Source organism: Amphiprion ocellaris, chromosome 22 (assembly GCF_022539595.1).
Source record: "Amphiprion ocellaris isolate individual 3 ecotype Okinawa chromosome 22, ASM2253959v1, whole genome shotgun sequence".
Classification (NCBI taxonomy): Eukaryota; Metazoa; Chordata; class Actinopteri; family Pomacentridae; genus Amphiprion; species Amphiprion ocellaris.
Window position 1 is genome coordinate 5282949 of NC_072787.1, and position 27888 is coordinate 5310836.

Below are 27888 nucleotides of genomic sequence, written 5' to 3' on the forward strand. Positions count from 1 at the left end.
ACAGGCAAAGTTACACACAGGTAAAATCACAATGCATTCCTGGTGTGAGACAAAGCATATTTTGAAATCTTTCCTGATGTAACCCATTACAGTAACTCTAACTGATTCAATTTGCATGTACACAGCTTTAAAAACGTATTTCTGTGGTAACACAGTAAGTACACAGTGGCACACTTTAAGCTCTTAAAACATAGCTAAAGGAAGCACCCATAATTGTTTAATTATGGTGATTTTCCTCTCTGGAGGATATTGAAGTCAATCACAATCATTAACCTGTTACATCTGCAGATTTGAGCTCCGTTAAATTAGCTGGTGGCTGCACCGCCGCACGGAGGTTAAGTGACGAAACGGGACCATGTGATGCATTCATGTTAAGTGCTCATTCTCATTTACTGAAAGCGAATCGGCTTTATTGGCCAAGTATGTGTACAATAAATTTGCTTTCCAAGTCCTTACACACACACGCATTCAAACAAGGATAATGTTAATGAAAGGAAAATAAACATTCTACTACTATGTGCAGCCAAATGAGCAAAGCTTAGAGCAAATTCAGAACATAACAATAAATACAGTGTTATTAAAACTTTATATACAAGAGGTAGGTGTACAATGTATTTGTGATTAGCAGGTAAATCAGATACATTTGTTTAACCACAAAAAATCTAGGTTTTCACAAAGCTTCTTACCTACTGAGTATTTAGAATAATTTCACAATGAATTTGTCCAAATCTTCACCTTCAACTGATGAATATTTAAGTCTACATACCATTCAAAAGTTTGAGATCACTTAGAAATGACCTTATTTTTGACAGAAAAGCATTTTTTTCAATGAAGATAACATTAAATGAATCAGAAATACAGTCTAGACATTGTTAATGTGGTAAATGGCTATTCTAGCTGGAAACAGTTGATTTTTAATGGAATATCTCCATAGGGGTACAGAGGAACATTTCCAGCAACCATCACTCCTGTGTTCTAATGCTACATTGTGTTAGCTAATGGTGCTGAAAGGCTAATTGATGATTAGAAAACCCTTGTGCAGTTATGTTAGCACATGAATAAAAGTGTGAGTTTTCATGGAAAACATGAAATTGTCTGGGTGACCCCAAACTTTTGAACAGTAGTGTATGTTGTATTTTTTTTAAGTCTATCAGTTCTCTTTCTAAAGACTTGCACTGTCTGTAACTGTCCCGTCCACATTTTCCAGATTAGTCACAAATAAAAGCCTCTATTAGTGCAGTAGGTGTACTATCAGGTTTTATTCCCGATTTAAAACAAAACATAAAAAAGACTTAACACCAGTTTATCTAAGGCTCACATGCTACTTTGTGTGGGCAAACTGAGAAGACCAGGGTCCTTTTTTTTTTAGCTTGAGCTAAAACATAAAAAGATGCAGTGTTGCCACTGTAAAGACCCGATGCATTGTAAAAATCTCTCTTCCTTTCCAACCACCTTCCTACACAACACAGATAGGGGCAGCAATTCCATGCAAAATGAATGCTTTTTCCTCTTTAGATGCTTTAAACGTCACACATCTCAAACTTTCCCTGTGAATGACATGCACTCAGTACACTTCCTGTATTGCTTCTACCCAAAGAGGACAAAAACCAATTTTATTTCCAAATTTTCAGATATTACGGCTGCTGAAGGGAGAAGTCCCCCTCCAAGGTTTACTCTCTATAATGACACAGATGGGGCCAGCCAGGGATTGTAAAGGTAAGCTAACCCAGTCCCAGCAATTTCCCACAGACTGCAGTCTGTTTGCTTTGTTTGCTGTCTCTTCAGGACTGTGTTTTTTTTTCCCCACTGTTTTGACAACCTACCATCTGCTGCAGGGCCAATCTAGATCTCATATACCTTCCCCAGTCTGTATTTACTCGGCAGACAGGACTTTAAGTTTGGGACTAAAGATAATCAGTTATGATAGTCTGAAGTGTACCCACAAAATGGTGACATGTGTTTGAGGCTGTGATTGGAAGAAAAGATGACAAAAATTATTTTAATAAAATATTTTATTTCATAATAAAAGAATAGAAGAAGACAACCTCTGAGGAACACCACCTGAAATTCAGTCAAACACGGTAGAAATCAATGTAAAGGGACATTTAAAAGACTCCAAAATAGCACTACACAACATAGTTCAGGAAAAATAAGACACAATAAGCTGCTGAAACAAAGCGTGGTTCTCAGTCCTTTTAAATTTAGACTACAATACATGTCGAGGTGTTCCAGTTGTGCCACAATAACTACAATTCAACTGCCCGCATTCTCTTATTTTTCTCCAAAGGATATGCAGAATAAGGATACAAATGGTTCTGCTGGGTCACAATATCAAGCCTTGGCATCTTGAATAAATAAAGTGTAAACACAATTGTAAAATAATAAATAAAAAAAAACACATTACAATGATTGTAAGGCTTCTTCTATACACACAGTTGCACTATGGCATGAAGACAAATGAGTAGTCATTTTAATACTCTCTTTCGTCTTACTCACCTGTTGAGGTTATCGCTGTTTTGGTCCTTTTTTGGTCTCTGTGCTATCTTGTTTAGGTCTTGCAGATCTGGCAAATTGCTGCAAATTTACAGTTAAGGTTGGTAAGCAGTAATCATGTCCATTTCACAGATAAAGGTGTCATTAATAATAATAATCATGAAATGACCAGTCATCGACAATCTACTCCGTCTGGGTCAAAATGGATTTAGGCAATCTCACTCAACTACTGCGCACATCCTAGCTCTTAGAAGAATTGTTGGGGAGGTACTAAACCACAAGAAAAAAGCAATACTGGTTTTCATTGATTTCAAGAGGGCTTTCGACTCAACTGATGAAAACAAAATGTTCCAAATTCTCCTGACATATGGAATCCCTGCTCCTATTGTTGAAGCAATGAAAGTTATGCATGTCAACACTTCTATGGTAGTCAAGACTCCTGAGGGCAACACAGATCTCTTCTCCATAGACACGGAGTACTACAAGGAGACCCTCTATTACCTTTCCTCTTCATCATCTGCTTAGACTATGCACTGAGGAATGCAATCTTGCTCTCCACTGTCCTGACCCTAAAGCGTCATCAAAGTAGAAGACAGCCTGAAGAAGTCCTCTCAGAACTTGCATCCTCAGATGACATCGCCATCCTGGAAAACACTCTCAGTGAAGCAGAAGACCTTCTGCATTGGGTAGAGCGAGAAACAAGACTGATTGGACTCTTTCTGAATGCTGGAAAGACGAAGTTCATGCACCTTAAGCCAACATCTGAAGAGATATTTGCTGCACTAGATGGGTCCGAAATCGAAAAAGTTGACGATTTCCTATATCTTGGAGGCTACACCAACACATGATATAGAAACAAAAATTGATAAAGCTTACGGAGCATTAAAATCCCTGTCAAAAATATGGGTCTCTCCAATTAAAACAACAACCAAGATGAGAGTATTCAAGGTGTCAGTGGAATCCATTGTACTCTATGGATCGAACTCCTGGTCATTATCGAAGACTCTCAAAAAGAATTGATGGGACTTATACCAGAATGCTACGGATGGTACAAAACGTCTCCTAGAAATCACACCTCACTAACAAGTGGCTATATGGTCCACATGCACGGTTGTCAACCATCATTAGGCAACGTTGACTAGCCCTGGCTGGGCACGAGGTGAGACACAACAAAGCAGATCGAGTACTGCTATGGGAACCTGATGTCAAAAGGGCTGGCAGGCCTAGAACAACACTAAGGAAGGTGCTAGAAGAAGACACTGGTCTGGAAGGCAAAGAACTTTTGATTACAATGCTGGACAGAGGAAGCTAGATGAAGAACTTTATTCATGTCACCAATTTCGTTGGATGCCACTGACTGACTGAATAATAATAACCATGACTGCATTCTTTATGCATCAAAAATTGTACGCCAATCTTTCAACAAATGTAATACACATATACCACAGAAAATGCACACCAAAGCCACAACTTCACTGAACATGCATTTTATCCCCCAAGCAGCTTTAAGCCACGCTGGCCCTCTTCCTCCAACTCTCAATGCCTTGTATGAATTTAATTTGAGAAAAGGTCGCAGGTGTTTGTTCATAAATGCCAGAAGACTACTGGCCAAAATTGACCTTATAAGAGCGTGGGGCTCTTGCTTTCCTGAGGTTGCCTCACTTACTCAGTGACAGCTTCTGCCAGTCACTCACACTGATAAAGTGTTTGGCTTTGAGACAGGTTAAATAAAGAGGGAGGGGTTAGATGTGTGAAATTCAGTCTCTGTACTGCTGTCTGTTAATAAACTTCACACTTTAATCTGCTACGTTTTACCAAGGTTGTTCTTCCAGCTCACTAATTTTTGTAGCAAGCTGTTCGAGGACTCACAGGCTGCACTCAGGGAACCAGTGGAAAAATTATTATGAGGAATTTTGTCAGGGACAGGCCTACATCTGTACCAGAATGAACCTCACTTAACTTTCTCATGTTCCAAATAGACCAAAATAACAACCCAACTTCTAAAATGTGCTTATGCTTTCGTTTTACAACCCTTTCAAGCAGTGCAAGAAACACCTTATAGATTAAAGGAATTAGAAACAACACTTGCTCATTTTCTTGCCTAGAGTGAGATGAAAAAGGTGATCTTAATCTTAATTCTGCTTGTTAAAATGGGGCTGGAGCTAGCAGCGTTCAGCTTAGCTTAGTGGAGATGGTAAACACAGAAAATCAAGCATTGTAGCCAAATTTGTTACCTGGACTGAGCCCCACTAGCTGTTTCTCTCTCTTTCCAATCACTATGCTAAGCTAAGCTAATCATCTGCTGGCTTTGACCATATTTCTGACCACAGAGACATGAAAGTGATGTCAATCTTCTCATCTAACATTAAGTTTGATCTTAACCACCAACAAGTGCAATTCCCCAAATGTCATGTTACTGCTTTAATGGGTGGCAAACTGAAAAGGATTCACAACTTAAGTCAATTAGATGCAAAGGAAGACAAAAAGGCGGGGCTATTGGCACCCTAAACGCCAATTCTGAGCCATGAAAAACCCTTAAAAGTTTACCATACAACCTTAAACCCCATTTTTTCCAAGCCTGTCATTGCCTCACAACAAAAAAAAAAATACTACAATCCAGTTGGCAAAACTGTCCACACAGTGACTATATCTCTACAAACATAAAGCATACAGAAATATATTTTTAATATAATACAACAGCAGTTCTTCGTGATAAACAAACGATTCTTGAACTACAGTCTGAGCTCTGTCATCGTTACCTTCCCTGCAATACAGCTAAATGCAGGACAACACCACAAATAAATGAGACTGCAGACATCTCTGTTCATTCTTTCGGCTGAAAGACTAATACGCTGTCGCCAAGCTAATTGGCTACGGAATGCACATTAAAACACCGTCAAAATCAATAGCCTTGTTCCAATAGACAAGTTCAAAAGTTGATGCACAATTATCTGTGTTGAGAGGAGGAAGAGCAGGTGGTGGTTCAGAGCTGCCAGGAATTAGTCCCCATCCTCCTGAAGGCACTGAGGGCCAAAGCCAGGAACACATCTGTGCAGAGGAGGGTGCACGTGATAAACCCAAGCACACACACCCCGCCTTAACTGCCCCTTAACACCCACGCACTTACATGTCTGTTCAGTTATATGTCTTAGCTGCCTCCAGGGATTCATTTTCTCTCTTACCTTTGTTGCCTTGAAGGTATCTTTCCATACCACACAAATGAAGCATCTGAAATTCAATCATTTTTATCATAAGATGTACCATAATTTAAAAAAAAATGACCAATGCTACTGTTTTAGTAATTCAAAACATTGTTACAGTAAATGAAATTTCATATAAATCCACGTCTCTACCTTTGCACACCAGTTAATTAAATCCAACCCAATACAGACCACCTGGATTTACACTCCTTATAAAATCCTTGTCCTTGTTCCGATTCGTGAAGAGGGGATAAAAGGATACAACAACAAGGGGTTTGTCATAGAGAACGTAGCCGTTGGTTTCCCGCAGGGCTTTCTCTGCACTCTGCTCACTGGGGAGTCCTACGAAGGCCTGCCCTTTCATCCGGCCCTCCTTCATTAACACAATGTCAAACCTGAGGAGCAGAGCAAAGCGGGGACACATCATTATCACTCCAAGCCTGTGGCCTGACCGAGTCAGCGTAAAACTCTGGCTATTAAGTGTCACAAATGTAAAATATTATCCGATTGTGTGGCACAGAAGGCAGCAGTTGTCAGTAATGTGTTAGTGAGACCCAACAACCTCAATGTTTGTATTCTAATTTTTAAAGAGTAGTAATTTAAACTCAAGAAAATAAATAGGGCTGAAAAGATTATTCGAGTTGGGGTAATTTGAATACGGACCTGGACTTTTAATCAATAAATTATAAGGGGATTTTAAATTTGACGGGACGCTTCTATTTTAACCGGCGCAGCTTTTCTCATGTTTACGGCATTTAGCAGATCAGATTACTGAACTACGAAGACAGTTCAACATAGTCAGGCTTTCTTTGTGTAATTCGGCTTGACAAAAACTAAAACCTCAGTCACAGTTAACAAGTATGAAGGTGATTATCAATTTTCTTTAACTTGGTCTTTCATCTATAAACTCGTCACACACAGGACAATTTTACGTTTCATTTGACTTGTTTTCTGCTCAAAATGAACCGATTGAGAACAGGCTGTTTTAATAAAGAACAATGAGGAGCATAAAAATGCATGATGGTAAAAAGCTGCGACTGGAAATTATATAAGACAGGAATGCTGGTAGAAAACTGTTAAACATTTCTGTTAAATGTATTTACTTTACCGATCAATACAGCTGATTATTGATAACAGACAGCTGCACCATAAAATTATTAAACTTCTTATATTCAAACATGCTATTGTATTGAAGTGCATGTAGGTTTGACACTGTCTCATAATGAAGGAAATCACTTTAATTTGTGGCCAAATCAAAGTGAAACTAATGTTACTGACAGAATATTCTCTATAATAAATACTAATAAACAATCAGTTTTCTTATTTGTGTTCTATCAGCTGCAGTAGCAGCAGTTTAAACAGAACAAACATAAAAACACAGAATCCGATCCCTCGATTAATCACCAGAATAATCGAGAGAATGCTTGATTACTAACATAATCTATAGCTGCACCCTATAAACAAACAAGGGGGCTAATAATACATCTAACATATAACACAGGATGGTCACTTTGACATCACACCGTAGGAAACCTCAGACAGTGTGTCAACAAACTCATTTTGGTGTGAAAACTCCATGTGTGCACACAAACGTTTCACACAGACCTCTGGACACAACTGGAAATGTTCCTCATTTCTTCTCATTTAGCAACATCTGGCAAGCAGTGGGACAGAAAGTGTAGCTAACCAAATCATTACTTTATGGCTGACAAAATCAACATAAATACATGCTAATGACAACAGCTGTGTGATCAGCTACATTAACATTTACAATACATGATCACAGGAGAAATTTGTCTTAAACTTTGTTGCCACAGTGCGATTGAGCACAAGCACACACACAGCTGGCTACTCTGCCAAGTGACAGCTCTTTTCAACCTCTATTTAGCGTCCCCACTATCTACCGCCCCCCTCCTGTTATCAGCTTTACTTTGTTGTAGTTGTTGATCTCTTGATAAAGTTGTTCTCATCATATATTTTTCTGTTTCCGTTATCAGACAACTGTGTGAAATACATTATGAGAAAGGCAGGGATTATACTCGCTGGTGGACGTGCATACAGAAAGCTGCACACACCACAAACCTGTAGTAATATTAATTACTAGCTCTCCTGGAGGACACGTTCTGGATATGTGCAGTAGATAGTAAATAGTATTCCATCCCTGCTCACTGTGAATCAAATCAAAAAGGCCCATTTTGCTTTTCCAGTGCTTGCACATTTTCCTGCTGCCCAGACTACACTCAAAACAATATACAGAGGCTCCTTGACTTATGTCCGAGTTCCATTCCTGCAGATCGAGTAAGTCGATTTTTGCCACAAGTCTGAACTCCCGCAAAAATGTAAACAAAGCCTTTACGTGCATCACGATATCGATCAGCTCTTCAGAAAAGTCATAAATACCAATGACTTTAATGCATGTATGAATCATTTTACAAGAAGATAACAGAATATGTTGCACTGTTTTTACAAGTTGAGTGTTTTTTTATATCTAATTTCACTTGCATGGAGATGGCTTTCCTTTTCTTCGAAGCAGTGCCATCAGAAGAGTCTGACTTACACTTGGGAGCCATACTGAAGCGCAAAAAGTTTGCGAATGTAGCACAATCCAAGCTGGCATACAACCAGCGAATGTAAAGAAAGCGTAACAACGTATTCGTCCGCTCCGCTCACCGCATGATGACGTAATCGTCTGCTCCGCCTGCCAACTAGTTCCACGTGACTAGTTCGGACGCAACAACGGAACGCCATAAGTCAAGGACGTCGTAAACCGAGGACCCCCTGTATAGTTTAATATATTGAGCTTTGAGAATTGAAAATGTTTAACACATTTAATGTATAAGGCTTTAAGGGAATTTATTAGACAGAGGACTTAAGATTGTGAGGTGCCACGTAGGCAGACAACATTTGGACAGACTGTGCTGTCAGTAAAGGGAAGTAAATATTGGAATAGTTTTCTTCTTGTTATCAGAAAGTGTTTTACATACAAACTCATCACAAACAAAGGCTTGAAGCAAATCAGAATTGTGATCAGTTTTAGTTTGGCATCTTACATAATTTATGTTGTCTTTATTTCCTTGTGTAAGAAATACAACTGCTGCTACATTTCAATGTTTCTCTCCATGTGATACTGATGCCATTATTGTGCAGTACAATAAATGTGTGCGGATGTGTATGTATGCAGATGTTTATATGTGTATATATATTTATGTGTGTGTATAAATATAGATAGATAGATAGATAGATAGATAGATAGATAGATATACGGATATATATGTGTGTATATATAGTCCTACTGAAAATATTTTATTTTTACACTCTATTTCTATTTTGTTATTTTTTTGTTTCATATCTCTCCGATAGTGAGTTTTTGCAAGAAATTTCATTCAAATGTGCACCAGCTAGTGTATGTTCTGTTTGACAATACAAGTGGCTATTCTACTCTACTCTGTATTTGTACTTTGTCAATTAAAATGCTTTTGTACATGGTGAGAATTGGATTCCAGTATGTTTGCTTCTTGTTTTTCGATACTGACAATTATTAATGTGCATTCTTATTATTAAATAAATAAATACACACATAAACAAATTATGCAGATGTCTACCCACACCGTCCAATGACAACATTTACATCACTCAGACCCAGCGGACCCTCACATACTCTTGGATACAGAAACTTTAACGTTAGCCATGGTGATATGAAGCTAGGTCTTTACTACCTGTTAACAAGCAGTCAGTCTCGAGTCATATTCTCCTATATTGACATTTAAAAATGAAATATCACCAGCCAGTTTAGATGTAACAAGAAGTTCTTTTTTAGTTTAATACCGCACAGCCTTGACATTCTCTGGGCTGACTTATTTCACTGTTTCACAAAGGCTCAGTTTTCTTAGTATATAAGCCAGGTTAATTATGAAGATTTCTACACCCTGGAGTGTTTGGGAAAAGTAGTTTTTTGAGTGTGAAAAAAGCAGGTTTAGTGTGGACGGAGGGCTGAAACAAGATAAACAAGTTTAATATGAATATACTCTTGGTTAAAATGTAGTCCCTGAATATGAGAAGCCTGAGCTGCTCGGACATTATTTTCATATATTTATTAATTTAAATCATTTTTATCTTTTGCATTTATTTGTTTTCCACACTATAAAAACTATTAAACATTGACCTCAAGACCTATGCAACAATAAATTTAGCATCTTATTGCACCTCTGTCAGCAACTGTTCTGCTGCTGTGTTTGGCTGAAATGAAAATCTGCAGTCTTTTGGATCGCAATGGAACACCGGAGGTCTGGAAACATACAAGTTAGAACTTCTGAGATTATTAAGCTCAGCATTCTTAATAACAAACTAACAAACTGTACTGACCCATAAACAGTTAAAAAAAAGCGCCACAACTGAGAAGCGGGTCAACAAAGGACAAACTGATCCCCTGGCAGAGCTGCACCTTCCTGTTTATCACCTACATCTGTGTTCAGAGTCTGGCCTCGACATAAGCTCAGTTTGATGACTCAGGTGGAATGTTTATTTGAAGTACTGCTGATGCACAAACATAAAAACATCCCTCATGATCTCTACATCAGTTTAGATACTTATTAATAACACAAGACACAGTCAGCATGAATTACTAAAAACTCTCAGGAGAAAGTGACAAATTGCTAGAGTCAAAAATAGCTCGTGAGGTGGAGACGGGGTGAAGCGACGCGCTAGTCGTGCCAATGAGAGACGAGGATTAACCGGATGGATGTTTACATACATGTTTCGTTCGGCTTCTGATGAAGGATCAATGTATCTCCCATAGATGTACTTCAGGTCCTGAAAATACAGGTAATGAATATCAGTAAAAAGCATCTATACATGAATTGTTTGTATCTTTGATGAAACTGATGGAACACCAAACATCACATTCATTAACAAACAACACTGATGACACGTGCTCGCTTTGAGCTAACTAATGAAAAATAAATAAAACTCCACATTAAGAATCATATCCAGCAAACCAAACACGTGCTATAAATGGACTTACCTTCTCTTCCACTTGCTTTGCAATGTTCTTCACATACAGTCTGCAGGTTGGCTCGCCTGGTTCATAATTTTTAAACACAGACATCCTTTTTATCTCTGTTTTAAAAGAGAGAGGGGGAAAAAAAAGAAACGTGATGCAAGGTGAATTTCAAAAACAGGTACAAAGGATCACAGAGCTGCCCATACCAACATTAAAATAAATTCAAAGTCACTGCAACTCAATAGCATCCATTCAATGTTTTATTTAAGAGAGAATGGAAGAAGAACTCGGCTAGGAGATGCACCGAGAGCGATGACTACATGTCTGATCTCCTGAGCACCTCCCATGCAGTGTATTTTAGATATTACTTGGATGTATCACGTCTCAATGGGTGTGTACTGTATTTGTATGGAAAGCATGCCCGAACAATGTGTGCTGGAGAAGAAAAATTACACTGCACTTCTTCTCATCGAGTGAGCCAGTAAGGGGATACTTTTCTGTCATATTTGCTGTCATACCAAGGAGACATCAAACAATTCCCACTGTCTGAAATAGTCTTAACATGTTTATAACATATTTTTTTCCATATTTCACATCATTTTTGTTGGATCTACATTATAGGAATATATCAGAAATAAAACTATTGTCTTTTCTGTTAGCTTATTAGCTAAGAGGCAGATAAAGAAAACATGTTTCTGTCCATGTGATTTATATTTAGCTCTTAAATGATCCACTGGCTGACACTGCTTGTTTGCTTTTTTCAGTATGGGCAATTAGCAAATCTATCCAAAGCTTGTTGCTAAAAATAGTTTTTGGAAGTGATGCTGGTAAGAGCAGTGAGTCTAATCCAAAACAGTAAAGAAAAGAGCAAAGACATGTTCCTGTAAAGCTGATCAGAACAGCAGACTAGAGGGATGATTCTCTATAGGTTAGTCACTGTATGTAGTCATTAAGCTGTTTTAGCGTGAGTGTTCTCTGACCCCAAGAACCCTATCACCTCTTTACTCCGCCAAGGAACACGGCAGAGTTACGTGACGATCGACGTACGTTTGTCTATTATTCCATCAATTATTCTGACGATCGGCGTTGGTTTGTCTGTTTGTCTGTCTGTTAGCAACATTCCTCAAAAACGGACAAACAGATGTGGTTGAAATTTTCAGGGAAGGTCCGAACTGACACAAGGACCACCTGGTTAGATTTTGGCAGTGATGCGGCTTATAGTCTGTATCCACGGATTTCTTAAACATTTTTGCATCATTTTCAGATAGTGGCACGGTGTCACTGTAACTATGACAACAAGTGAACACTACGTCAGCTGCCTGCTGATGATCACATGATTGCGATCCTACTACAAACGGACCGCTGTGGACTTATTGTGATTTATCCGTCAGAAATGATACAAGGAACAGTTGATTAAATTGTGGGGGTGTTTCTGAGTCCCGTCAATTCCTGCCGCCTGCTACATATTTAGGTCACGCAACTTGGTATCCGTACATAACGTACACATGCATAACACACGCCTGTGCTCAACGCAAGGTCATTTTGTTTGTGGGTACATCTATATTAAATGACCACATTCTATGTTGCCGTGATTTCTGATCATCAATAACTAACAAACAAATACTGCATTTCTGAAGATGCCATATGGAGGAATGAACAGCCTTGGCGGAGTACTGCGCTCTCTGAGTGCTTTTTTTTGTTCAGCACCGTTTTCAGAGGAGGAAAAAGTACCTACTCCTGGGTAGGCACTTCTGCGTGATCCTGAAAAACTGGAGAAGACAAGAAGTGCCATTTTTTCTTCCCCCTCAACGTTCCTGTCAACCAGCAATCTTTACCTTCCTAAAACCACAATCCTTAAAGTTAAATCCACCATACAGGCTGATTTAACAAACCCTCTATTGTTCTATATCATCATGGAACTGGAGTTACATCCAGTGTTTACTACATGTCACTGTTTTGGTGCACTCTGGGTGAGCACTGCTGTCAAAACAACAGCAATGCAAACAGAGAGGCTAAAAGGACTGATTATGAGGCTGTTTCTTCCCTGACTTCCTGCAGCGGGGGTCACATATTCTATCTACTGCTAATATAAAAACACTGATTAGTTACTTGAACTTGTCACTGTCTTTAAGTGCAATTCTACTGACAGGAGAAAACCAAAGGAAATTCCTGACAATTATTTTGACCTACAGCAATCAATAATGTCAGTTTGTAGCAAGTTTCAAATAATATTGATATTGTTTAGCCTTTCATTAGATATAATAAGAGGTGGAGACCTTTACACACCAGACTGAGATAATAGAGAAATGTTTCGGTCAGAATTCTGTTCCTCCACATCTCTGTGCCATCCTGTCTGAACATAGTTTAATCCACAACCATTTTACATTTGGTTACACTGCTGGTGAAACGTGGTCCTCGCTTTGATATTTTGCACTCAAAATTGGGCACACAATAGCTGACAGTCGTGATGGGTAGCGGTGTATTACAGAAGGCCATCGACGATTTCAGAAGGAAAAGAATATTCTACATCTTTCCTCACTTCTTGTCATCATGGAGAGATCTTAGAAAGGTAATGCTGATGTTACATATTTACCACAAGGCTCCTCTTCCTCTGAGGGATTTATCAGTGTCTCATTTCAAGTTCCATTCTTCACAGTTTGCACTTTTTCTTTTTTGTTTAGCCACGAACACTCTCAACTAACTGCCAGTTTATTCTAATATGCATTTCAAACAAACTACTGCCTCTTCTCTACCTGCACACCTTCTAAACAGAACAGGGTTTGTGAGGGGGAGTGTTAGAGCTGTTTAAAATGGAAAATAAGAAAGATTTGTGGACCTTGATGTGGTTACTGGTGAACAGCATCAATCAGCATTACACTGCACCAGGAGAAAAAGCTTCTATGCACAACGAAGGATGAAAATTCATATTGGGCAGGTACATTGGGCATGTACCTAAACTGAAAATTATTCCTCCCTGCTTTTTCAGTGACTTTTATTGATTTGAGAAACTTGTAAGGTCAGGTTTTTCTTTTCCCATTCTCTAATCATCAGTTTGTGACAAATTCTGTTGATGTTCAAACCAAGGACCAAGGCACCCACTGACTCGCCCATATAGCTTAGATTTACCATCTCTTGACAGCCGTCCCTTTTCCAGCTCCTTCCTAGAGACGACTCCTGATGTGAGATCCTGCTCATCGTCGCTGTGCTCCTCCTGCTGCTGGGATGTCTGGGTGCTGGGGTAAAGCTTCCCGAAACCTTCAGCCTTTGCCACCTCCACACTGTTGTCAGGGGCGACCTCGCTCTCATCTACTAGAATCAAGGATTAGAAGGTGTTGAAGGAGCAAAATCTAGTTATCATCTTGTTACTACATTAATTCTGGGTGTATTTCATATTGTGTGCCACCAAGGTGGATCTGCCTGATTGCTTTATGATATGAAACAGAAGGGGACACTCTCCCTTCAGCACAATGGAAGTTTTCAAAGAGTGTACCAATAGCAGATGGTGAAATAATCACTTCCAAAATGTTTATCCTCTTCAGTAAACAACACAAGCTCAGGATGAGAGAGTGGAAGCAAATCCTCTTGGTCACAATTAGTTTAACATATTGGTATTTAGAATTTCTCACTGTGGAGTCGGAATAATGTGAGTGAATTAAAAATAATAAATAAATAAAGTGGAAATTAGTGGCAACGATAACAGCAAGAAGACAGTCACAGAAGTGAACCAGAAGCACATTTAGTCTATTTCAAATAAAGAACTGTAATCAAAATCCACTCCTGTTTTGCAAACATGAGTTTGAAAGGCAGTGGGAAGGATAACTCTTTTGAGGAGTGCATGAATGCGTGCACACATGTTGTAGATGGAATTACTAAGAGCAGTGAGCCTGTACAAATCCGAGGAGGAAAATAAAAGCTTGTCATCCACATAAGGTGTATGTGTGTGTGCACCGGAGCAAGAAGTGTTGGGAAGCTTTTCCGCTCTCTGCAGAGAACTAGATCACTGCTTTCAAAATTATCCTCCTCCTTATCTGTCCCCCCACCTCCCCTTTTCATTTAAATAGCTTGTTTATCGGATCCCACACCCCCACTTCCCCAAAACAAGACTAATCCAAAAAGCCACCTGTCATAGTTTATCTTTCCGCTGCCTTTAGGAAATCTTTTGTGTGTGACTTTGAGATCTATTTTATTTCTCAGAGACTTGCCAGGGAGTGAAGTTGTAGCTAGAGAGAAGGGAGATAAGGCAAACGGGGAACTGCACAGCTGACAAGTAACACAGACTGTGCCCTCAATGACATTTGCTCATACAGATAATGGTAAAACCTTTTTTGGTGCAAGTTTCTGCCGTGATATACCGCTGTGTAACACTTGGCACCGACTTCACCCATAGTAAGAGCTTTAACTTACGTCAATACGAGTATCAAACCACCTCCTGCTCCAATGTGATAATAAACAGGATGTATAGTAATAATCAAACCCTTAGAGTGCCTTTCCTGCACATAAGAGTAAGCAAGCCCCTTTATATATGGATTCCCTGGATGAATTTGCAGGTTATAGCGTTGGTCAGATATATTTTTACTGGCCAACCATAAAAGCAGTATTTTTTTTTTTTTTTTTTATTACTTAATACAACTTAGGAGGCTATTTCACATTTAGATGGATGGATACATTTCATTCATGACTTACATGTGTGGAAGTGGGCATCTGAGTACATCATACTGGTAGGTAAAGATAAATTTAAGATATATAAGTAACCTCAATCCTATTTAGCTTTGTCTCACGATGCTAAAATGCTATGCCAAAAGCACACAAAAAGCACAAAATTATATCCTTCATGGTTGATGGACCATTTCTCTGTACAAAATATTGTCTTGTCTAATTTTCCACAAGGAAATTTTAGTTTTACTGATGTCCAGTGGTTTAACTTAACTGTAGGGTGTGGTTACAGGTTCAACAGAGCACACTTCTAATCTCAAATCTCAGTGATGCTGCTGTGGTGAAACAGGTTTGAAACACTCAGACACGGCAGAAAAACAGCTACTGTTCAATTACACCTTGTCTTAAATTGTGTCCTTATGACGAGGAAAATCTGCTATCTGTTAAATGTAGCTCACCCATTGTTAACAGTAAAACAAAGTCACAAAATTAAGGAGTGAATATTTAAATACAATTCTAAATTGCATACTATGTGTGGCTTGTTTTACATAACTTTATGATGACTGCGCCGCATCTGACGAGTTTTACGAGCAATCCGAAGTTATTGGTTGTAACAGTTCACAATCATCAGTGTTGTAATGCTTTTCTCTGTTGCCATAACTTCTGCTTTGAGGGCATCTTTGTACAGACAGCATTTGATCCAATGCATCCTGAACAAGCTGGGTAAATAAATAGCAATAAATACTCCTCTTTAGTGCTGATTAAGATACAACTAAGTTAAGTTAGAAAAGCTGTTACATTCATCTCCTTGTGCTGTAAGTCGGACCCAAAACTGCAGATCTGTGAGCAACTTCGCCCAGAAACACGTCTGTTAAATACAGGCTCTGTTCTAATTGGACACTTCCTCTGGTTGAATTCTTGCAAATCAGCATAATCCACAGAAAGACTTCATTTTACACATAATTAGTGCTGAAATAAGAAGTGGATTAATTAGTCAATCAGAGTAGAACCAACAACAATTTTGATAATTAGGACGTTCAACTCTAATGCGCTTTCATTTGCTACTTCTGTGAACTTGCCATCTTTACTCTTCAGCTATAACATCTTAATTGCTCTCTGCTCTATTTGTCACTTTTGATAACAGAATATGACTCATTTCAACAACAATAATCAATTAACAAGCCTGAATTCCAGCCAAATGCCAAAGATTCACTACATCAAGCCTCTAAAATATTAATAACTCAATTCCTCTGGACTTTCAACTGGAAAACTGTGTTGGGCTCTTTGTGTTTACAGTTTTAACAGTAGAAATGATCTAATAGACTGACTAAAAGAAATGCAGCTTCGAGTAAATATCTTGGTCAAAATCTTACCTTTGCCTTCATCATCAGGCTGACCCGGCCCACCTCCTTCCACAATAGCTGCCACCTCTGGAGCGGAAATGTGGAATTGAATTTTCTTGGGGCCAGCAGGGTGGGGCTGCTCAAACACATCAGAGGGCTGCAGCACTGGAGCACTGAGGACAGCAGAGACAATCGCCACTTCCCTCAACAACAGTCAAAAAAGACAACGCAATAAAAGTGGAATCTGAGGGGCTTACGGTTCGGGATATTTCGTTCTGGTCAACCGGAGATATTTCCCAGTTTGCAAATATGCGGCCTGGAGGCTGTGTGTGTGTGTATTTATAGTTCCAAAACACAGTTTGTGGCATGTCATTAAGGGAGCGTGTGCATGTGTGACGAACAATGAAACAATAAGTCTCCCGGCAACACAAGGCTGTCTTTATGAGGAAGACTTATTGTCTGGAGGTTTTTTTTGTCCTCTGTTTTTAGCTGCCTGTGAATACTGTCTCGAGATGAGCTGTGCGTGAGGACTTGTGACATGCATGAGTGGCTTTGGTGTACCTCTGAGAGTCTGGTTTGGGAGCATAGAGTAGATCCTTGATCTTGGGCTTCTTTCTCTTTGAAGCTGTTTTTGGTCTCAAGGGTCTCTTGCATGCTTGGTTGACCAGGCCCATCAGACGAACAATCCTGAAATAAAGCAAGCATAGGGAATAAGGGAAAATGTCTAACTTGGACAAAAACAACAAAAAAAGTCTGCCCATCGTCTGGAATTTAAAGACATTTCCTGTCAAGCCACTTGTGCCTCTAGAAATGTTATTACTGATGAAAGATGCATTAACACACTGGAAACAACCACAGTAAATACTGCAAAACAACACAAAGTCAGTGAGTACAATTGTTTAAGGGAATGTTTGTGTTGACTCTATTGTGCAAGATGATCTGCTCCTCACCTCTCTTTGTCTTCATCATCTCCACTCTCATACTCTGACTCTTCCTCACTGGACAGCTCCATCTCCTCCTCTGGTAAAGGGGGATATTCAGGAGGGAAGGGAGGAGGCATAGGGATGGGTGGAGCAGGAGGCAGGTGCTCAAACTGCACGAAACATAAGCACATGGTTTAGCTCAGCAATGAATCTTGGTTCATGCTGACTGCCAGAACTGCTCCTCTAGAACCTCTTTCAGCTTTTACACGAGAAACAATTGAAAAGTTTTAGACCTTATCAAAGTTCCTCCCTGCAGCAACATCTTCTCCTATTTAAGATTATACATTTTGTCCACTGCCTGCCTTTTGTATTCTTTCCCTTTCCTTGAAAATGACTCAGCACTGCTTTACTTCATGACATTTTTTTAAATGGTTGAAAACTTGTACATTCATTGTAAAGCAAAAAGTCTCTCTTTTATGCTGATGGCAAATATCGAGGTGATGGCTGACTACTAAATACCCCCCCCAGTGTACACAAACAAAAACAAATCTTCTGTTTAGGAATTAAACATGCAAAATCAAAGCATTTGCATATTCATACAGTATATTATAGGTTTTTGCACAAACCATATAAAGCATTTTCACCCAATTACTTAATTGTTTTTGTTGAAGCCCCTACATTATGCACAAGTTATTATCCAGTAGCAGTTTCAAAAATATTTGGCCCTCTGACATTAGCTTCACTGTCTTATTTAGATAAAAAAACTTAGATTTCTTTTCTATAAATCTACTATGGATCAAAAAAGTGAACACAAGGTTGATGTAAATACAATCACATCTAATACTGCCTCCATCTGTGTACAAGTCACGTTTTTCCTGAAGAATATGAAGATGCTCTGCATTTAAAAACACCATTTGCCCTCAGGGGCAACAGTAGAACCGCTGGTTTTATCAATCAATTTAATTCTTAAATGAATAAACAAAGCAAAAAATTAAACAACCTCAAAACATATCCTCACCAAGCACTTTATTAGGAACACTTGTGTGGCCTGTTGTGATCCAAACCAACAGCTCAACTTGATGAATCTTTTACAGTTTAAGCTTTTGTTTGTCATAAAGATAATGAATGTAATTTATGCTTACTACAGAGATCGCAGTGAGTGTTGGCGTTGTATTCAATAGCAGTATTTTGACAAGTGTTCCTAATATTTTGCCTTCCTTTGTGTATAGCTGAACAGTCAATCAATATATTATGAAAACAGCAATATGCTCAAGTGTAAAATAAAAATGGCAGGAGCTGTGATTTCTTGATTGTGGAATAATGTGCCACTAAATACCATTACAAATGAAGCACGGTTGTGGTCTGCAAATATATTCTCCTGACATAAGGGAATATGCTTGTTTGTTACATCCCATCGCCTTTAAAAAATAAATACAAATTTGAGTGGAAAAGAAATAAAGAAATAGACCATTCTGATTAAATGTCAAATCATATTGCAATATCTGTACCATGATTTTGGGGTTTTTTTTGCATATTATTCAGCCTCTCGGTCTTGTATGCTGATGGTGTGGACATCAGGTGTAAAATGTCCAATGAGAGTACACGCTTTGGCTCCCCTGAAGAAAAAGAAAACTTTCTCACAATTAAAACTAATTGCAAACCCCTGATTTCTAGTCTTTTTGGGACAAAAGTCCACGTTTCACTACTTCACACAGGGTTTCTTAAGCATATCCACGAAGGAAATTTTAGTCCTAAATTTTAAATCTGGCAAAATAACTGCAGCATTATCTGATGATTTCTATAAAGAAAAAGCAAACAGTTACAGTTACAGTGACACAAAGGTAGTCTTGATTTAATGACCACACAACTGAGTGCTACTAACTCAATAAGCTGCTGATTGTTGAGGGTACTCAGCAATCTAAACCGGGGGCTGGTTAACTCCAGAAGTCGAATTCCTTCCTTGCAAATAAATCATGTTTTGTCGCACATTTGAATCCCGGCTTCCTTGCCAAACGGTTTTCCATTATTTTGTTACATTTTTTACAACAGTTATATACAGAAACTTACCATGGGTGGTCTAGCAGTGATGGGGCCAAAGGGACACGGTAAATTCATCTTGTTCATCAGATGAAGTACCTGTGTATAATTGAGATATGTGCATGAGAAACGGTGCTAGTTGTATCTAAAGATTCATTCCACAAGCTGGGTGGGAGCTGGTAATATAAATATACTGCTGCTCTCAAACAGGCAGCCTGTAACTCGGGCTCCATATGTAAAACAGATTGCCAGGCTTTTGCATACAAATACAAGGATCAAGGTGAGATTGAGGCTGGAGTGAGATACCTACGCCGAGGCTGAGCATTACACCGGCTCCTCTGCAACACACCAGCACCACCAAGATGCTAACACGGGAAGCAACAGACATGAAAATTCAAGCAGTGCGGCTCCCAGGGAAATGTTAAACCCATAACTCATGCCTCCCACTTATGGTTTATTATTAATACTTGCTCCCCAAATTGAAATTTAAAAGGCAAATGTTTGCTGTTTGATCTTTAAGAGCTTGGATGCAGTTCAAAAACCTCTGGGACACTTATTCCACAATATTATTTCTATTTTACGAGATGAATCTGAAAGCTACAAATGGCGTCACATTTGCATTTTTTTGTGCAAATTTCCAAAAAAAGCTACCACAAGGACAGTATTAAAAGATACAACAGTACATACATGCAGATGCCACATGTATAAAATGATATAAAAAAAGCAGTATTTACTCACTTGCACATAAAACTTTGGCACGGCTATCAGGGCATGTGTTATATTTGTCAGGATGCTGGTAGAGGGTGGTGGGTATAAATATTTCAAAGTGGGGTTTGATTGAAACTTCAACCTGTAGGAGAGAGGAAAAGGAAAAAGTCAGTGTTAGTTAAAAGCAATTCATTGCCTTAAATGCAATAACAACTTTACTGAAATGAAGCAAAAAAGTGGAAAAAATAACAACATCCCATGACATCTTGGTGCATCTCCTAGCTGAGATATATTATAGGTGATTATTTCAACATCATTGAACAAACAACACTTGGAACTGAGGCAGCACTTACAAATAAAGCTGGTGTAACACAGAAAAATGACATTTAGTTGGAATTTTTAGAGTTGAAATACAGTACCAGTCAAAAGTTTGGACACCCTTTCTCATTCAATGCTTTTAATTTAATTGTATTATTTTCTACACTGTAGATTAATATAGAAGATTAACACTTTTGTTTCCAACATAATTCCATAAATAATCTTTTAGACTTTTGATGTCTTCAGTATTAATCTACAATGTATAAAATAATTAAATAAAAACCACTGAATGAGAAGCTGTGTTCAAACTTTTGACTGGTAGTGTAAATAAAAAACAGATTGTATACTTTGTATAGTTTTTATGTGTTTTGTTGTATTTGTTTCTCTTGAAAAGCGACCTTGGGTGTCAAGAAAGGTGCTTACAAATACAATGTATTATTAGATCAATCACACGGAAAAGGTAAAGACAGCCCAACATTTATCACACCTTCAGATTCATGAAATTACAATCAGGGGTTCCAGATTAAGTGCTAATGATTAGAATCTCCTCAGGGAGTAACAGGTGGAGCCTGTTTTATTTAAATCTCTTCATCTGGGGTTCTCTTTGCATTTGAAGTGTGTGGTGTCATCATGCCAAGATCACAAGAGCTCTCTAAGGCCCTCAGAAAAAAGGTTGTAGATTAATTACTCTACTGTAAAGAAAATCATCTACAAGTGGTGTAGATTTGAAACGACTGGCAGTTTGTCCAGGACTGGAAGCCCCAGCAAAATCATCCCAAGAGCAGACTGTTTGATGTAAAAAGAAGTCTCCAAGAACCACAAAATTTCCTGAAAGGATCTAAAGATTACTCTTTCAACAAAGACCTGCATGGGATGCGTGCCAGGGAAAAAGCCTTTGGTGTCCTAAAGGAACATCAGAGCAAAACTACAGTTTGCCAATGAACATACAGACAAAGAGCAGGCTTTTTTGGAATAATGTGTTCTGGACAGGCAGATGAAAGACAGATATGTTTGTCCACAGAAACAACAGACATGTTTGATGCAGACAAAAGGAAGCTTTTCAGAAGAAAAACCACAAAGCAACAGTGAATAATGGTGGAGGAAATATTACGGATTGGGGCTGCTTTGCTGCCTCGGGGACTGGGCATCTTGTAGTCATTCTTTTAATCATCACTCTGCATCATATCAAAGAATGCTTGAAGACAATGTGAGGCCATCTGTCTTAAAGTTGAAGGTGAACCAGAAGTGGACGTTTCAACAGGATAATAATTGCAAACCCACTAAGGAATGGCTGAAAAGGACGAAATGGGTGGTAATGGGTATGGCTTAATCAAAACACAAATTTGAATCCTGTCGACAGGTTGCGTGGGATTTGAAACGGGCAAGAAAATCTTGTAACTGAGAGAAATTTGCAGTTAAGAATAGTCCAGATAATTACACAAAACACCCAGAGTAAATTATTTCTGATAATGCCAAGGGTGTACTTAGCTTTTCCACAGAACAACATTCAATGCTCTAATTTTGATTTTGTTTATTGATATTTTTGTTGAATAGCTTACTGATAAAAGATTATCTTCCTTGTGGTTTCCATGGGATAAACTTACTTTTTCGCTTCACTGCGTGTCAAAATAATAGACACATCAATAAGTGGCCCAACCAGTCAGCTAAAGCTGGATGTCTTAATCTTTAGATGACAAGCACTCAGTCAACACAATGGAAGATTCGGCCATTAAGGGACACTGAGAGCAGCGTGCCATGTCAGCACTGCAAGGCTTGTCCTCATGTAATAACAACTTTCATAAGACACCGGCCTGCACAGCATGAGAGAGCAAATTTAAATGTACCCAAGCTTAACAAGCAAAGGCTGAAGGTACAGGTATAGTGTATTTGATTTAATTTGCCATTTAGATCAATTGTGACAAAGTTTGTTAGCTGCTGGGACAGACAGAGAGGAAAAGTCTGTTAGGAGAGGTCAGGAAGCCTGTGAAATCTCAGCTAAGTAGTGATCTAATGTATTTACTGATTGTTCATTGCTTGACTGTGGTTTTGCTCTTCATCAAACCATTTTGTAAATCTGGATTTGATCTGTTGTTTGTTGGCCTGAGTCAGTTGTCGCTGGCACAACTGTGTATGATAGGATTTGTAAAAATTATTATTTCCTTCTGAAAGTTTAAAAAGCAAGATTATCTAAAGATGGAAAGACCTTCGTGCCAATTCTCCCAATTAGTCCAGTCTTAAAGGTATCAAAAAGGCAGCTTATTGTGGTCCTTTTCAGCAAATTAATCCAAGTTTCACATTTGTCCACAGTGTGTTCCAGCTTTTCAGCTCAAAATACTACAAAGATGGTTCATTTCACTATATAACCTCTGGATTTAGGCCTGTTCTAAGTGGACTGTTTTGTTCTGAAAACCTACAAACTGCTGCTGGCACCGCCTCCTTCAGGAAGAACACGCTGCCTGCATTGGTGATTGACAGCTGGAGTTGTAAATCACAGTTTTGAGTTTGAAGTAAATGTCTTTGTATCTGAACAGCTTTAGCTATACACTCTCTAGTTTACAGCAACCACAAAACACAAGAAAAGCACTCAGAGAGCACAGTGCTCGGCCAAGGCTGCTCAGTCGTTGTATCATGTTGGTTCTGACGGCTGAAATCTTGAAAAAAGTCGAGGCAGAAATCATGGTACTACAGAATGTGGCCATTTAATATAGACGTACCCACAAACAAAATGACCTTGCGCTGAGCACAGGCGTGTGTTATGCATGTGTACGTTATGTACGGATATCGAATCGTGTGACCTGAATATGTACTAGGCAGCAGGAATTGATGGGACTCAGAAACACCCCCACAATTTAATCAATTGTTCCTTGAATCATTTCTGACAGATAAATCCCAATAAGTCCGCAGTGGTCGATTTGAAGTAGGATCACAATCATGTGATCGTCAGCAGGCAGCTGACGTAGTGTTCACTTGTTGTCATAGTTACAGTGACACCGTCTCACAATGACACAGAAATCTTTAACAAAGCCGTGGATCCAGACTATAAGCTGCATCATTGCCAAAATCTAAACAGGTGGTCTTTGTGTCATTTCTAAACTTCCCTGAAAATTTCATCCAAATCCATTAGTGAGTAATGTTGCTAACAGACAGACAGACAGACAAACCAATGTCAATTGTCACATAACTCCGCTGAGGCTCCGCCCTCTTGGCGGAGTAATATAGATAGATTTTCACCATGTAATACTTTAAAATGAAACTGCTAATTGCAGTGGTATTAACAGTATTACTAATAATAATACATCTAAATACTATGTTGCTGTGTCAGTTGATGCAAAAAGAATAAAAACTGAAAAAATGAGCAAAAAAAAATTCAACATAAAGTACATGTCATGACCATTAACTTCTTTAACGTTGATAAATTTTCAAGGACCTGCATTGGATCTCGGATACGTAAAATTCATATGTAAACATTAAACTAAAAGGTTTGAGTATCTCTGACCTAAAATGTACAAACAATATGTGTAGGATATGTGTAATAATGCTGAAAACAATCTATAATAATCTACAAAATGAAAGCTACTGTGGTATAACCAACATAATACACTCCAAACAGGAAAATTATCAACACATGTACAATTATTCTCTTAATTACTGAGCTATAATTTGCAATACACCAAACATAAGAAAACTAAATGTGCTTAAAACAGAGTAGTGTCTTCCGATGGATAAATGGATGAAACAACAAAAGGACTGCAACCAGTTATTATTCTGATAACCTTCTTTGGTCTCATTTGATTAAATCACTACTTAATTATTGATAAATGCATGATTTAGTTCATAAAATGCCATACACATTTCCTCTCAGCAAGTGATTGCTTTTAAAAATCTAAGCTCCAAACCTCAAAGACACATTTACAGAGTAGAGAACGACATATGGTTGACAAATGTGATGTCATGATGTACATAACTGAAAAGTACAACCAATACTGACAACTAAATATTTCATGAATCCTGCCATCTCCTGATTCTGTCAGACCAATCTCAATATACCGCACTAACCAATCAATACATCTCCTCTGTGAAAGTCTTACTTAGACTAGTTTCAGAATTTGTTAAGTATGAGAGAAGGCAGACTTTGTTGTTGTAGCTGCAGCAGGGCCGACTGTCAGCGTTAGAGCGAGAGGTATCAAAGACCACCTGGTCTCACCAACTGGCAGGACAGACGGCCTGTCAGGCGCTCAGTGGCCGCCTGGCTATCTAATTGGACACAAGGCCTCTGACAGCTCCAAACTACAGCTCTCAGATTCTCATCCAGGTTTACTGTCAGCGAGCCTCCAGGCAGTTTCTCCAGAGCCAAACTGACAACACTCTGACCAGGGCTGGAGAACATGTGTCACACATGCATATTTAATTGTATAACGTAAAGTTTGGCGGGGTATTGACTGACACACTCCGAAATGACGGTGACAGGGCCTGTTACCTGTTAGTCTTATTTTTACCCCACAAAACAGGGCAGAAACATAGAGCAAGAATAATGCACTGAAGAATAACATGAGTGTTTTTTAACTACGGCACCAAAGATTTAAAATTTCAGGAGATGGTGGAATGAGAGCATTATCAGCCAAAAAACAATCCTTATAACATAGTTCACTTGCTGATATTACAGGACAGCTACACCACAACAACTGCATTATGACATGCTTTCATTCTTACCCAAGGCTAGGAGCAACACCAGTCTCTATGAGGGGAACATCTGGCTGCTTGGTCTCCTGTTTCTTCTGCTCCCCTTTGACTTGTGCACCACTGTAGGAAAATAAAGACAAATGTATACCGCTAAAAAAGAAGCCAACATCTGGTTCTGTCTATCAGCCTATGCATATAAGTGCAAAATTTATTAATTTGATAGTTTAATTCTATGCAGCGCAGTGCTTCTTCTTCTGATTTGACTAACGTACCTGTCTGACACTGGTGGGTCCTTTAACACCGTGATTTGATCTTGACCTTTTGCAAACTCTGCAACAAGTGTCTGATCAAGAACCTCTAACTGATGGATCCTGCTGAGAGCCTAAAAGAGATGTGACGGGGGGTGAGCAACAGCTCACAGAACAAACTGTCTTTTAGAATGATTCTATACATCTGAAACTCACTGTGGAAACAAACACTCACCTTTGCTGCTGACTTCTCGCTTCTAAATGTCGCAAAGGCTGCATGTTTCTGTGGAGATGGACAAACCAGTTCAGACTGGACGGCAACTCAAACATTTCAGGATGTGAAAACTCACAAGGCATCCGTGATGTGCAACCTACCAGACGACCCCTGTTTGATAAGACCCTGACTGACTGAGCTCCAAAATATTTCAAGAGGTCCTCCTTCTCATCCTGGGTGAGCTCAGCCGGTAAGTGGCGGATGAGCAGCGTCTTACTGCCGTTTGTTTGGGCCTGATCTTCATTCCTGTCCATTTCCCTGTGGGACAGCTGACAGACAAATGAAAATATTACACAGCTGGTAAGCAAAAATCAGTTCCTGTCACCACTATTATTCACTATATAACAAGTATTTTTAAAATGGATTCCTTAAGAGTCACATGTCTTACTTGTCCTGGGTGATAAAAGCATAGTGATATATAACAGGGATGGACACGTAATCAGCAGCAATATTAAAATTGTTTAATAGAATGTTCGATAGGTTCACCTCAATAGTTAGATGCAAATCACCATAAAAGCAAACAGCAAAAAGATGAAGATCGGTTCCATGAATACATCATAATTGTGTTTCCTCCCTGGCTGGTAAATAACCCAACTAACATTGATAATGGAGCCTCTTTGTCCTCTGTTGTTCTCCCCAGATAGAGGAGACTGTGGCTTGCAGGGACCCGTTGTTTCTCTTACAGGATGGGCTTTGCAGTCTACCAACAACAACTACTACCCTGTCTCACAAGTTTCCAGTGGAAACTTTAACCTCAGCACAGTGCAGCAGCTTCACCCTGGCAGCCCTTAGTGTGATTCCAGGTTTCACTTTCTCTCTTTATTTAATATGTACTAAGGTGAAATAAGTTCTTTTCTCATTTATTTCCATTTATGTGCAAACTTATCTTTCTCAGTGTTTTTCAATTCATGTGGAAACATTGAAATAATTACTCCTGTACCTTGACAAATGGTTTATTCAAAGTAAGGTGGTTAAAATCCTGATAAACCTATCTTCTCTTCGCCTTTATTAAAAAAAGAGTAATTATAATGTATTAATAATTCCTTGCATTCCAACAGGGTCTTCACACCATTCGGTGCTCGGACCCTAATAACCATTTATTATAACACACTGTGCCCTAGCTCAGGCTAACTAGTATTCTACTCTGTTCATGCTTCTGCAGCACTGATAGATGTGTCTGTATGGTAACGTACTGTAAGTACTTTTAATTAAATTTAATTAGTGTTTGCTAACTTGATGCCAGCTTCCATGTATATACCTCCAGTCATGGCAGTACAACACACACCCATTGAGAATAGTGTTTACTGGTCGCTGGTAATGACTGTGTCTGAAAGGTGATGATTCAAACTGAACATTGTAGAAACACAACACAGGCTTTACAATAAGTTGCTACGTTGGACCGCATCTTTTTACAATATTTGTCCTCCATGTAAAGTTAAACCAGGGTTAGAGAAAATGAGAAACGTATTTCAGTATCATAATCCTGAAAAGAGAGTTAGATGATTTAATACACGGTTAAGTGATTTATTGGAAATACGTGGGTCCTTTTTAAAAACGAGTGCTGCCGAGTAGATTATTTAACCTTATCCACTTCTCAAGTACCCGCAATAACGATCTGTAAGATACAGTCATTTGTTGATAACCAAGACAAAGTTAAATTCTGGTTTCTTTCAATGGAAGTTCCGCTCTACAACGAGCTAGCTCCACATTAGCTCAATGCTAACAATGCACGAAGCTAACGTGAAGTAAATTAAAGACTCGTCTGAGCAGTTTCACCTGCTAGCTCTTAGCACAGCCGAGTTAAGGCACTGCATTTAGAGAGCATAAAGCAAAGCATTAAAATGAGATAAAAACAAACAATTCAGACCTCAGTGAACATATTTGGTGGAGTACCTGTCTTCTACGGTAGCCGGTACATAAACTCACTTACGGCCGCTTCTTTGTCTCCGTACAGCGTTGCAGCTGTGAGCCTTACTGCCCCCGTCTGGACTGGAGGACGAACCAGACCTACT

General features: G+C 38.9%; 1 protein-coding gene across 4 annotated transcripts; it reads right to left on the reverse strand.

The window, feature by feature from the left end:
* Positions 1-1994: 1994 nt before the first annotated feature.
* On the reverse strand, positions 1995-27888 carry rnpc3 (RNA-binding region (RNP1, RRM) containing 3). Of its 4 annotated transcripts, none has more exons than XM_035952353.2 (16): positions 27744-27835; positions 25978-26145; positions 25838-25885; positions 25627-25736; positions 25385-25474; positions 20387-20498; positions 19679-19747; positions 17639-17781; positions 17250-17375; positions 16719-16861; positions 13819-14001; positions 10714-10808; positions 10444-10502; positions 5956-6088; positions 2497-2574; positions 1995-2061 (listed from the first exon to the last, which is right to left on the reverse strand). In XM_035952353.2, the coding sequence occupies exons 1-15, from the start codon at positions 27753-27755 to the stop codon at positions 2506-2508; spliced, it is 1560 nt and encodes a 519-aa protein (XP_035808246.1). In that variant the 5' UTR covers positions 27756-27835; the 3' UTR covers positions 1995-2061; positions 2497-2505. The 4 variants fall into 4 exon arrangements, with proteins under 4 accessions (XP_035808246.1, XP_023135012.1, XP_023135011.1 ...); XM_023279244.3 differs by lacking the exon at positions 1995-2061 and adding an exon at positions 2068-2345 and having other exon boundaries at positions 27770-27888; XM_023279243.3 differs by lacking the exon at positions 1995-2061 and adding an exon at positions 2068-2345 and having other exon boundaries at positions 13819-13998.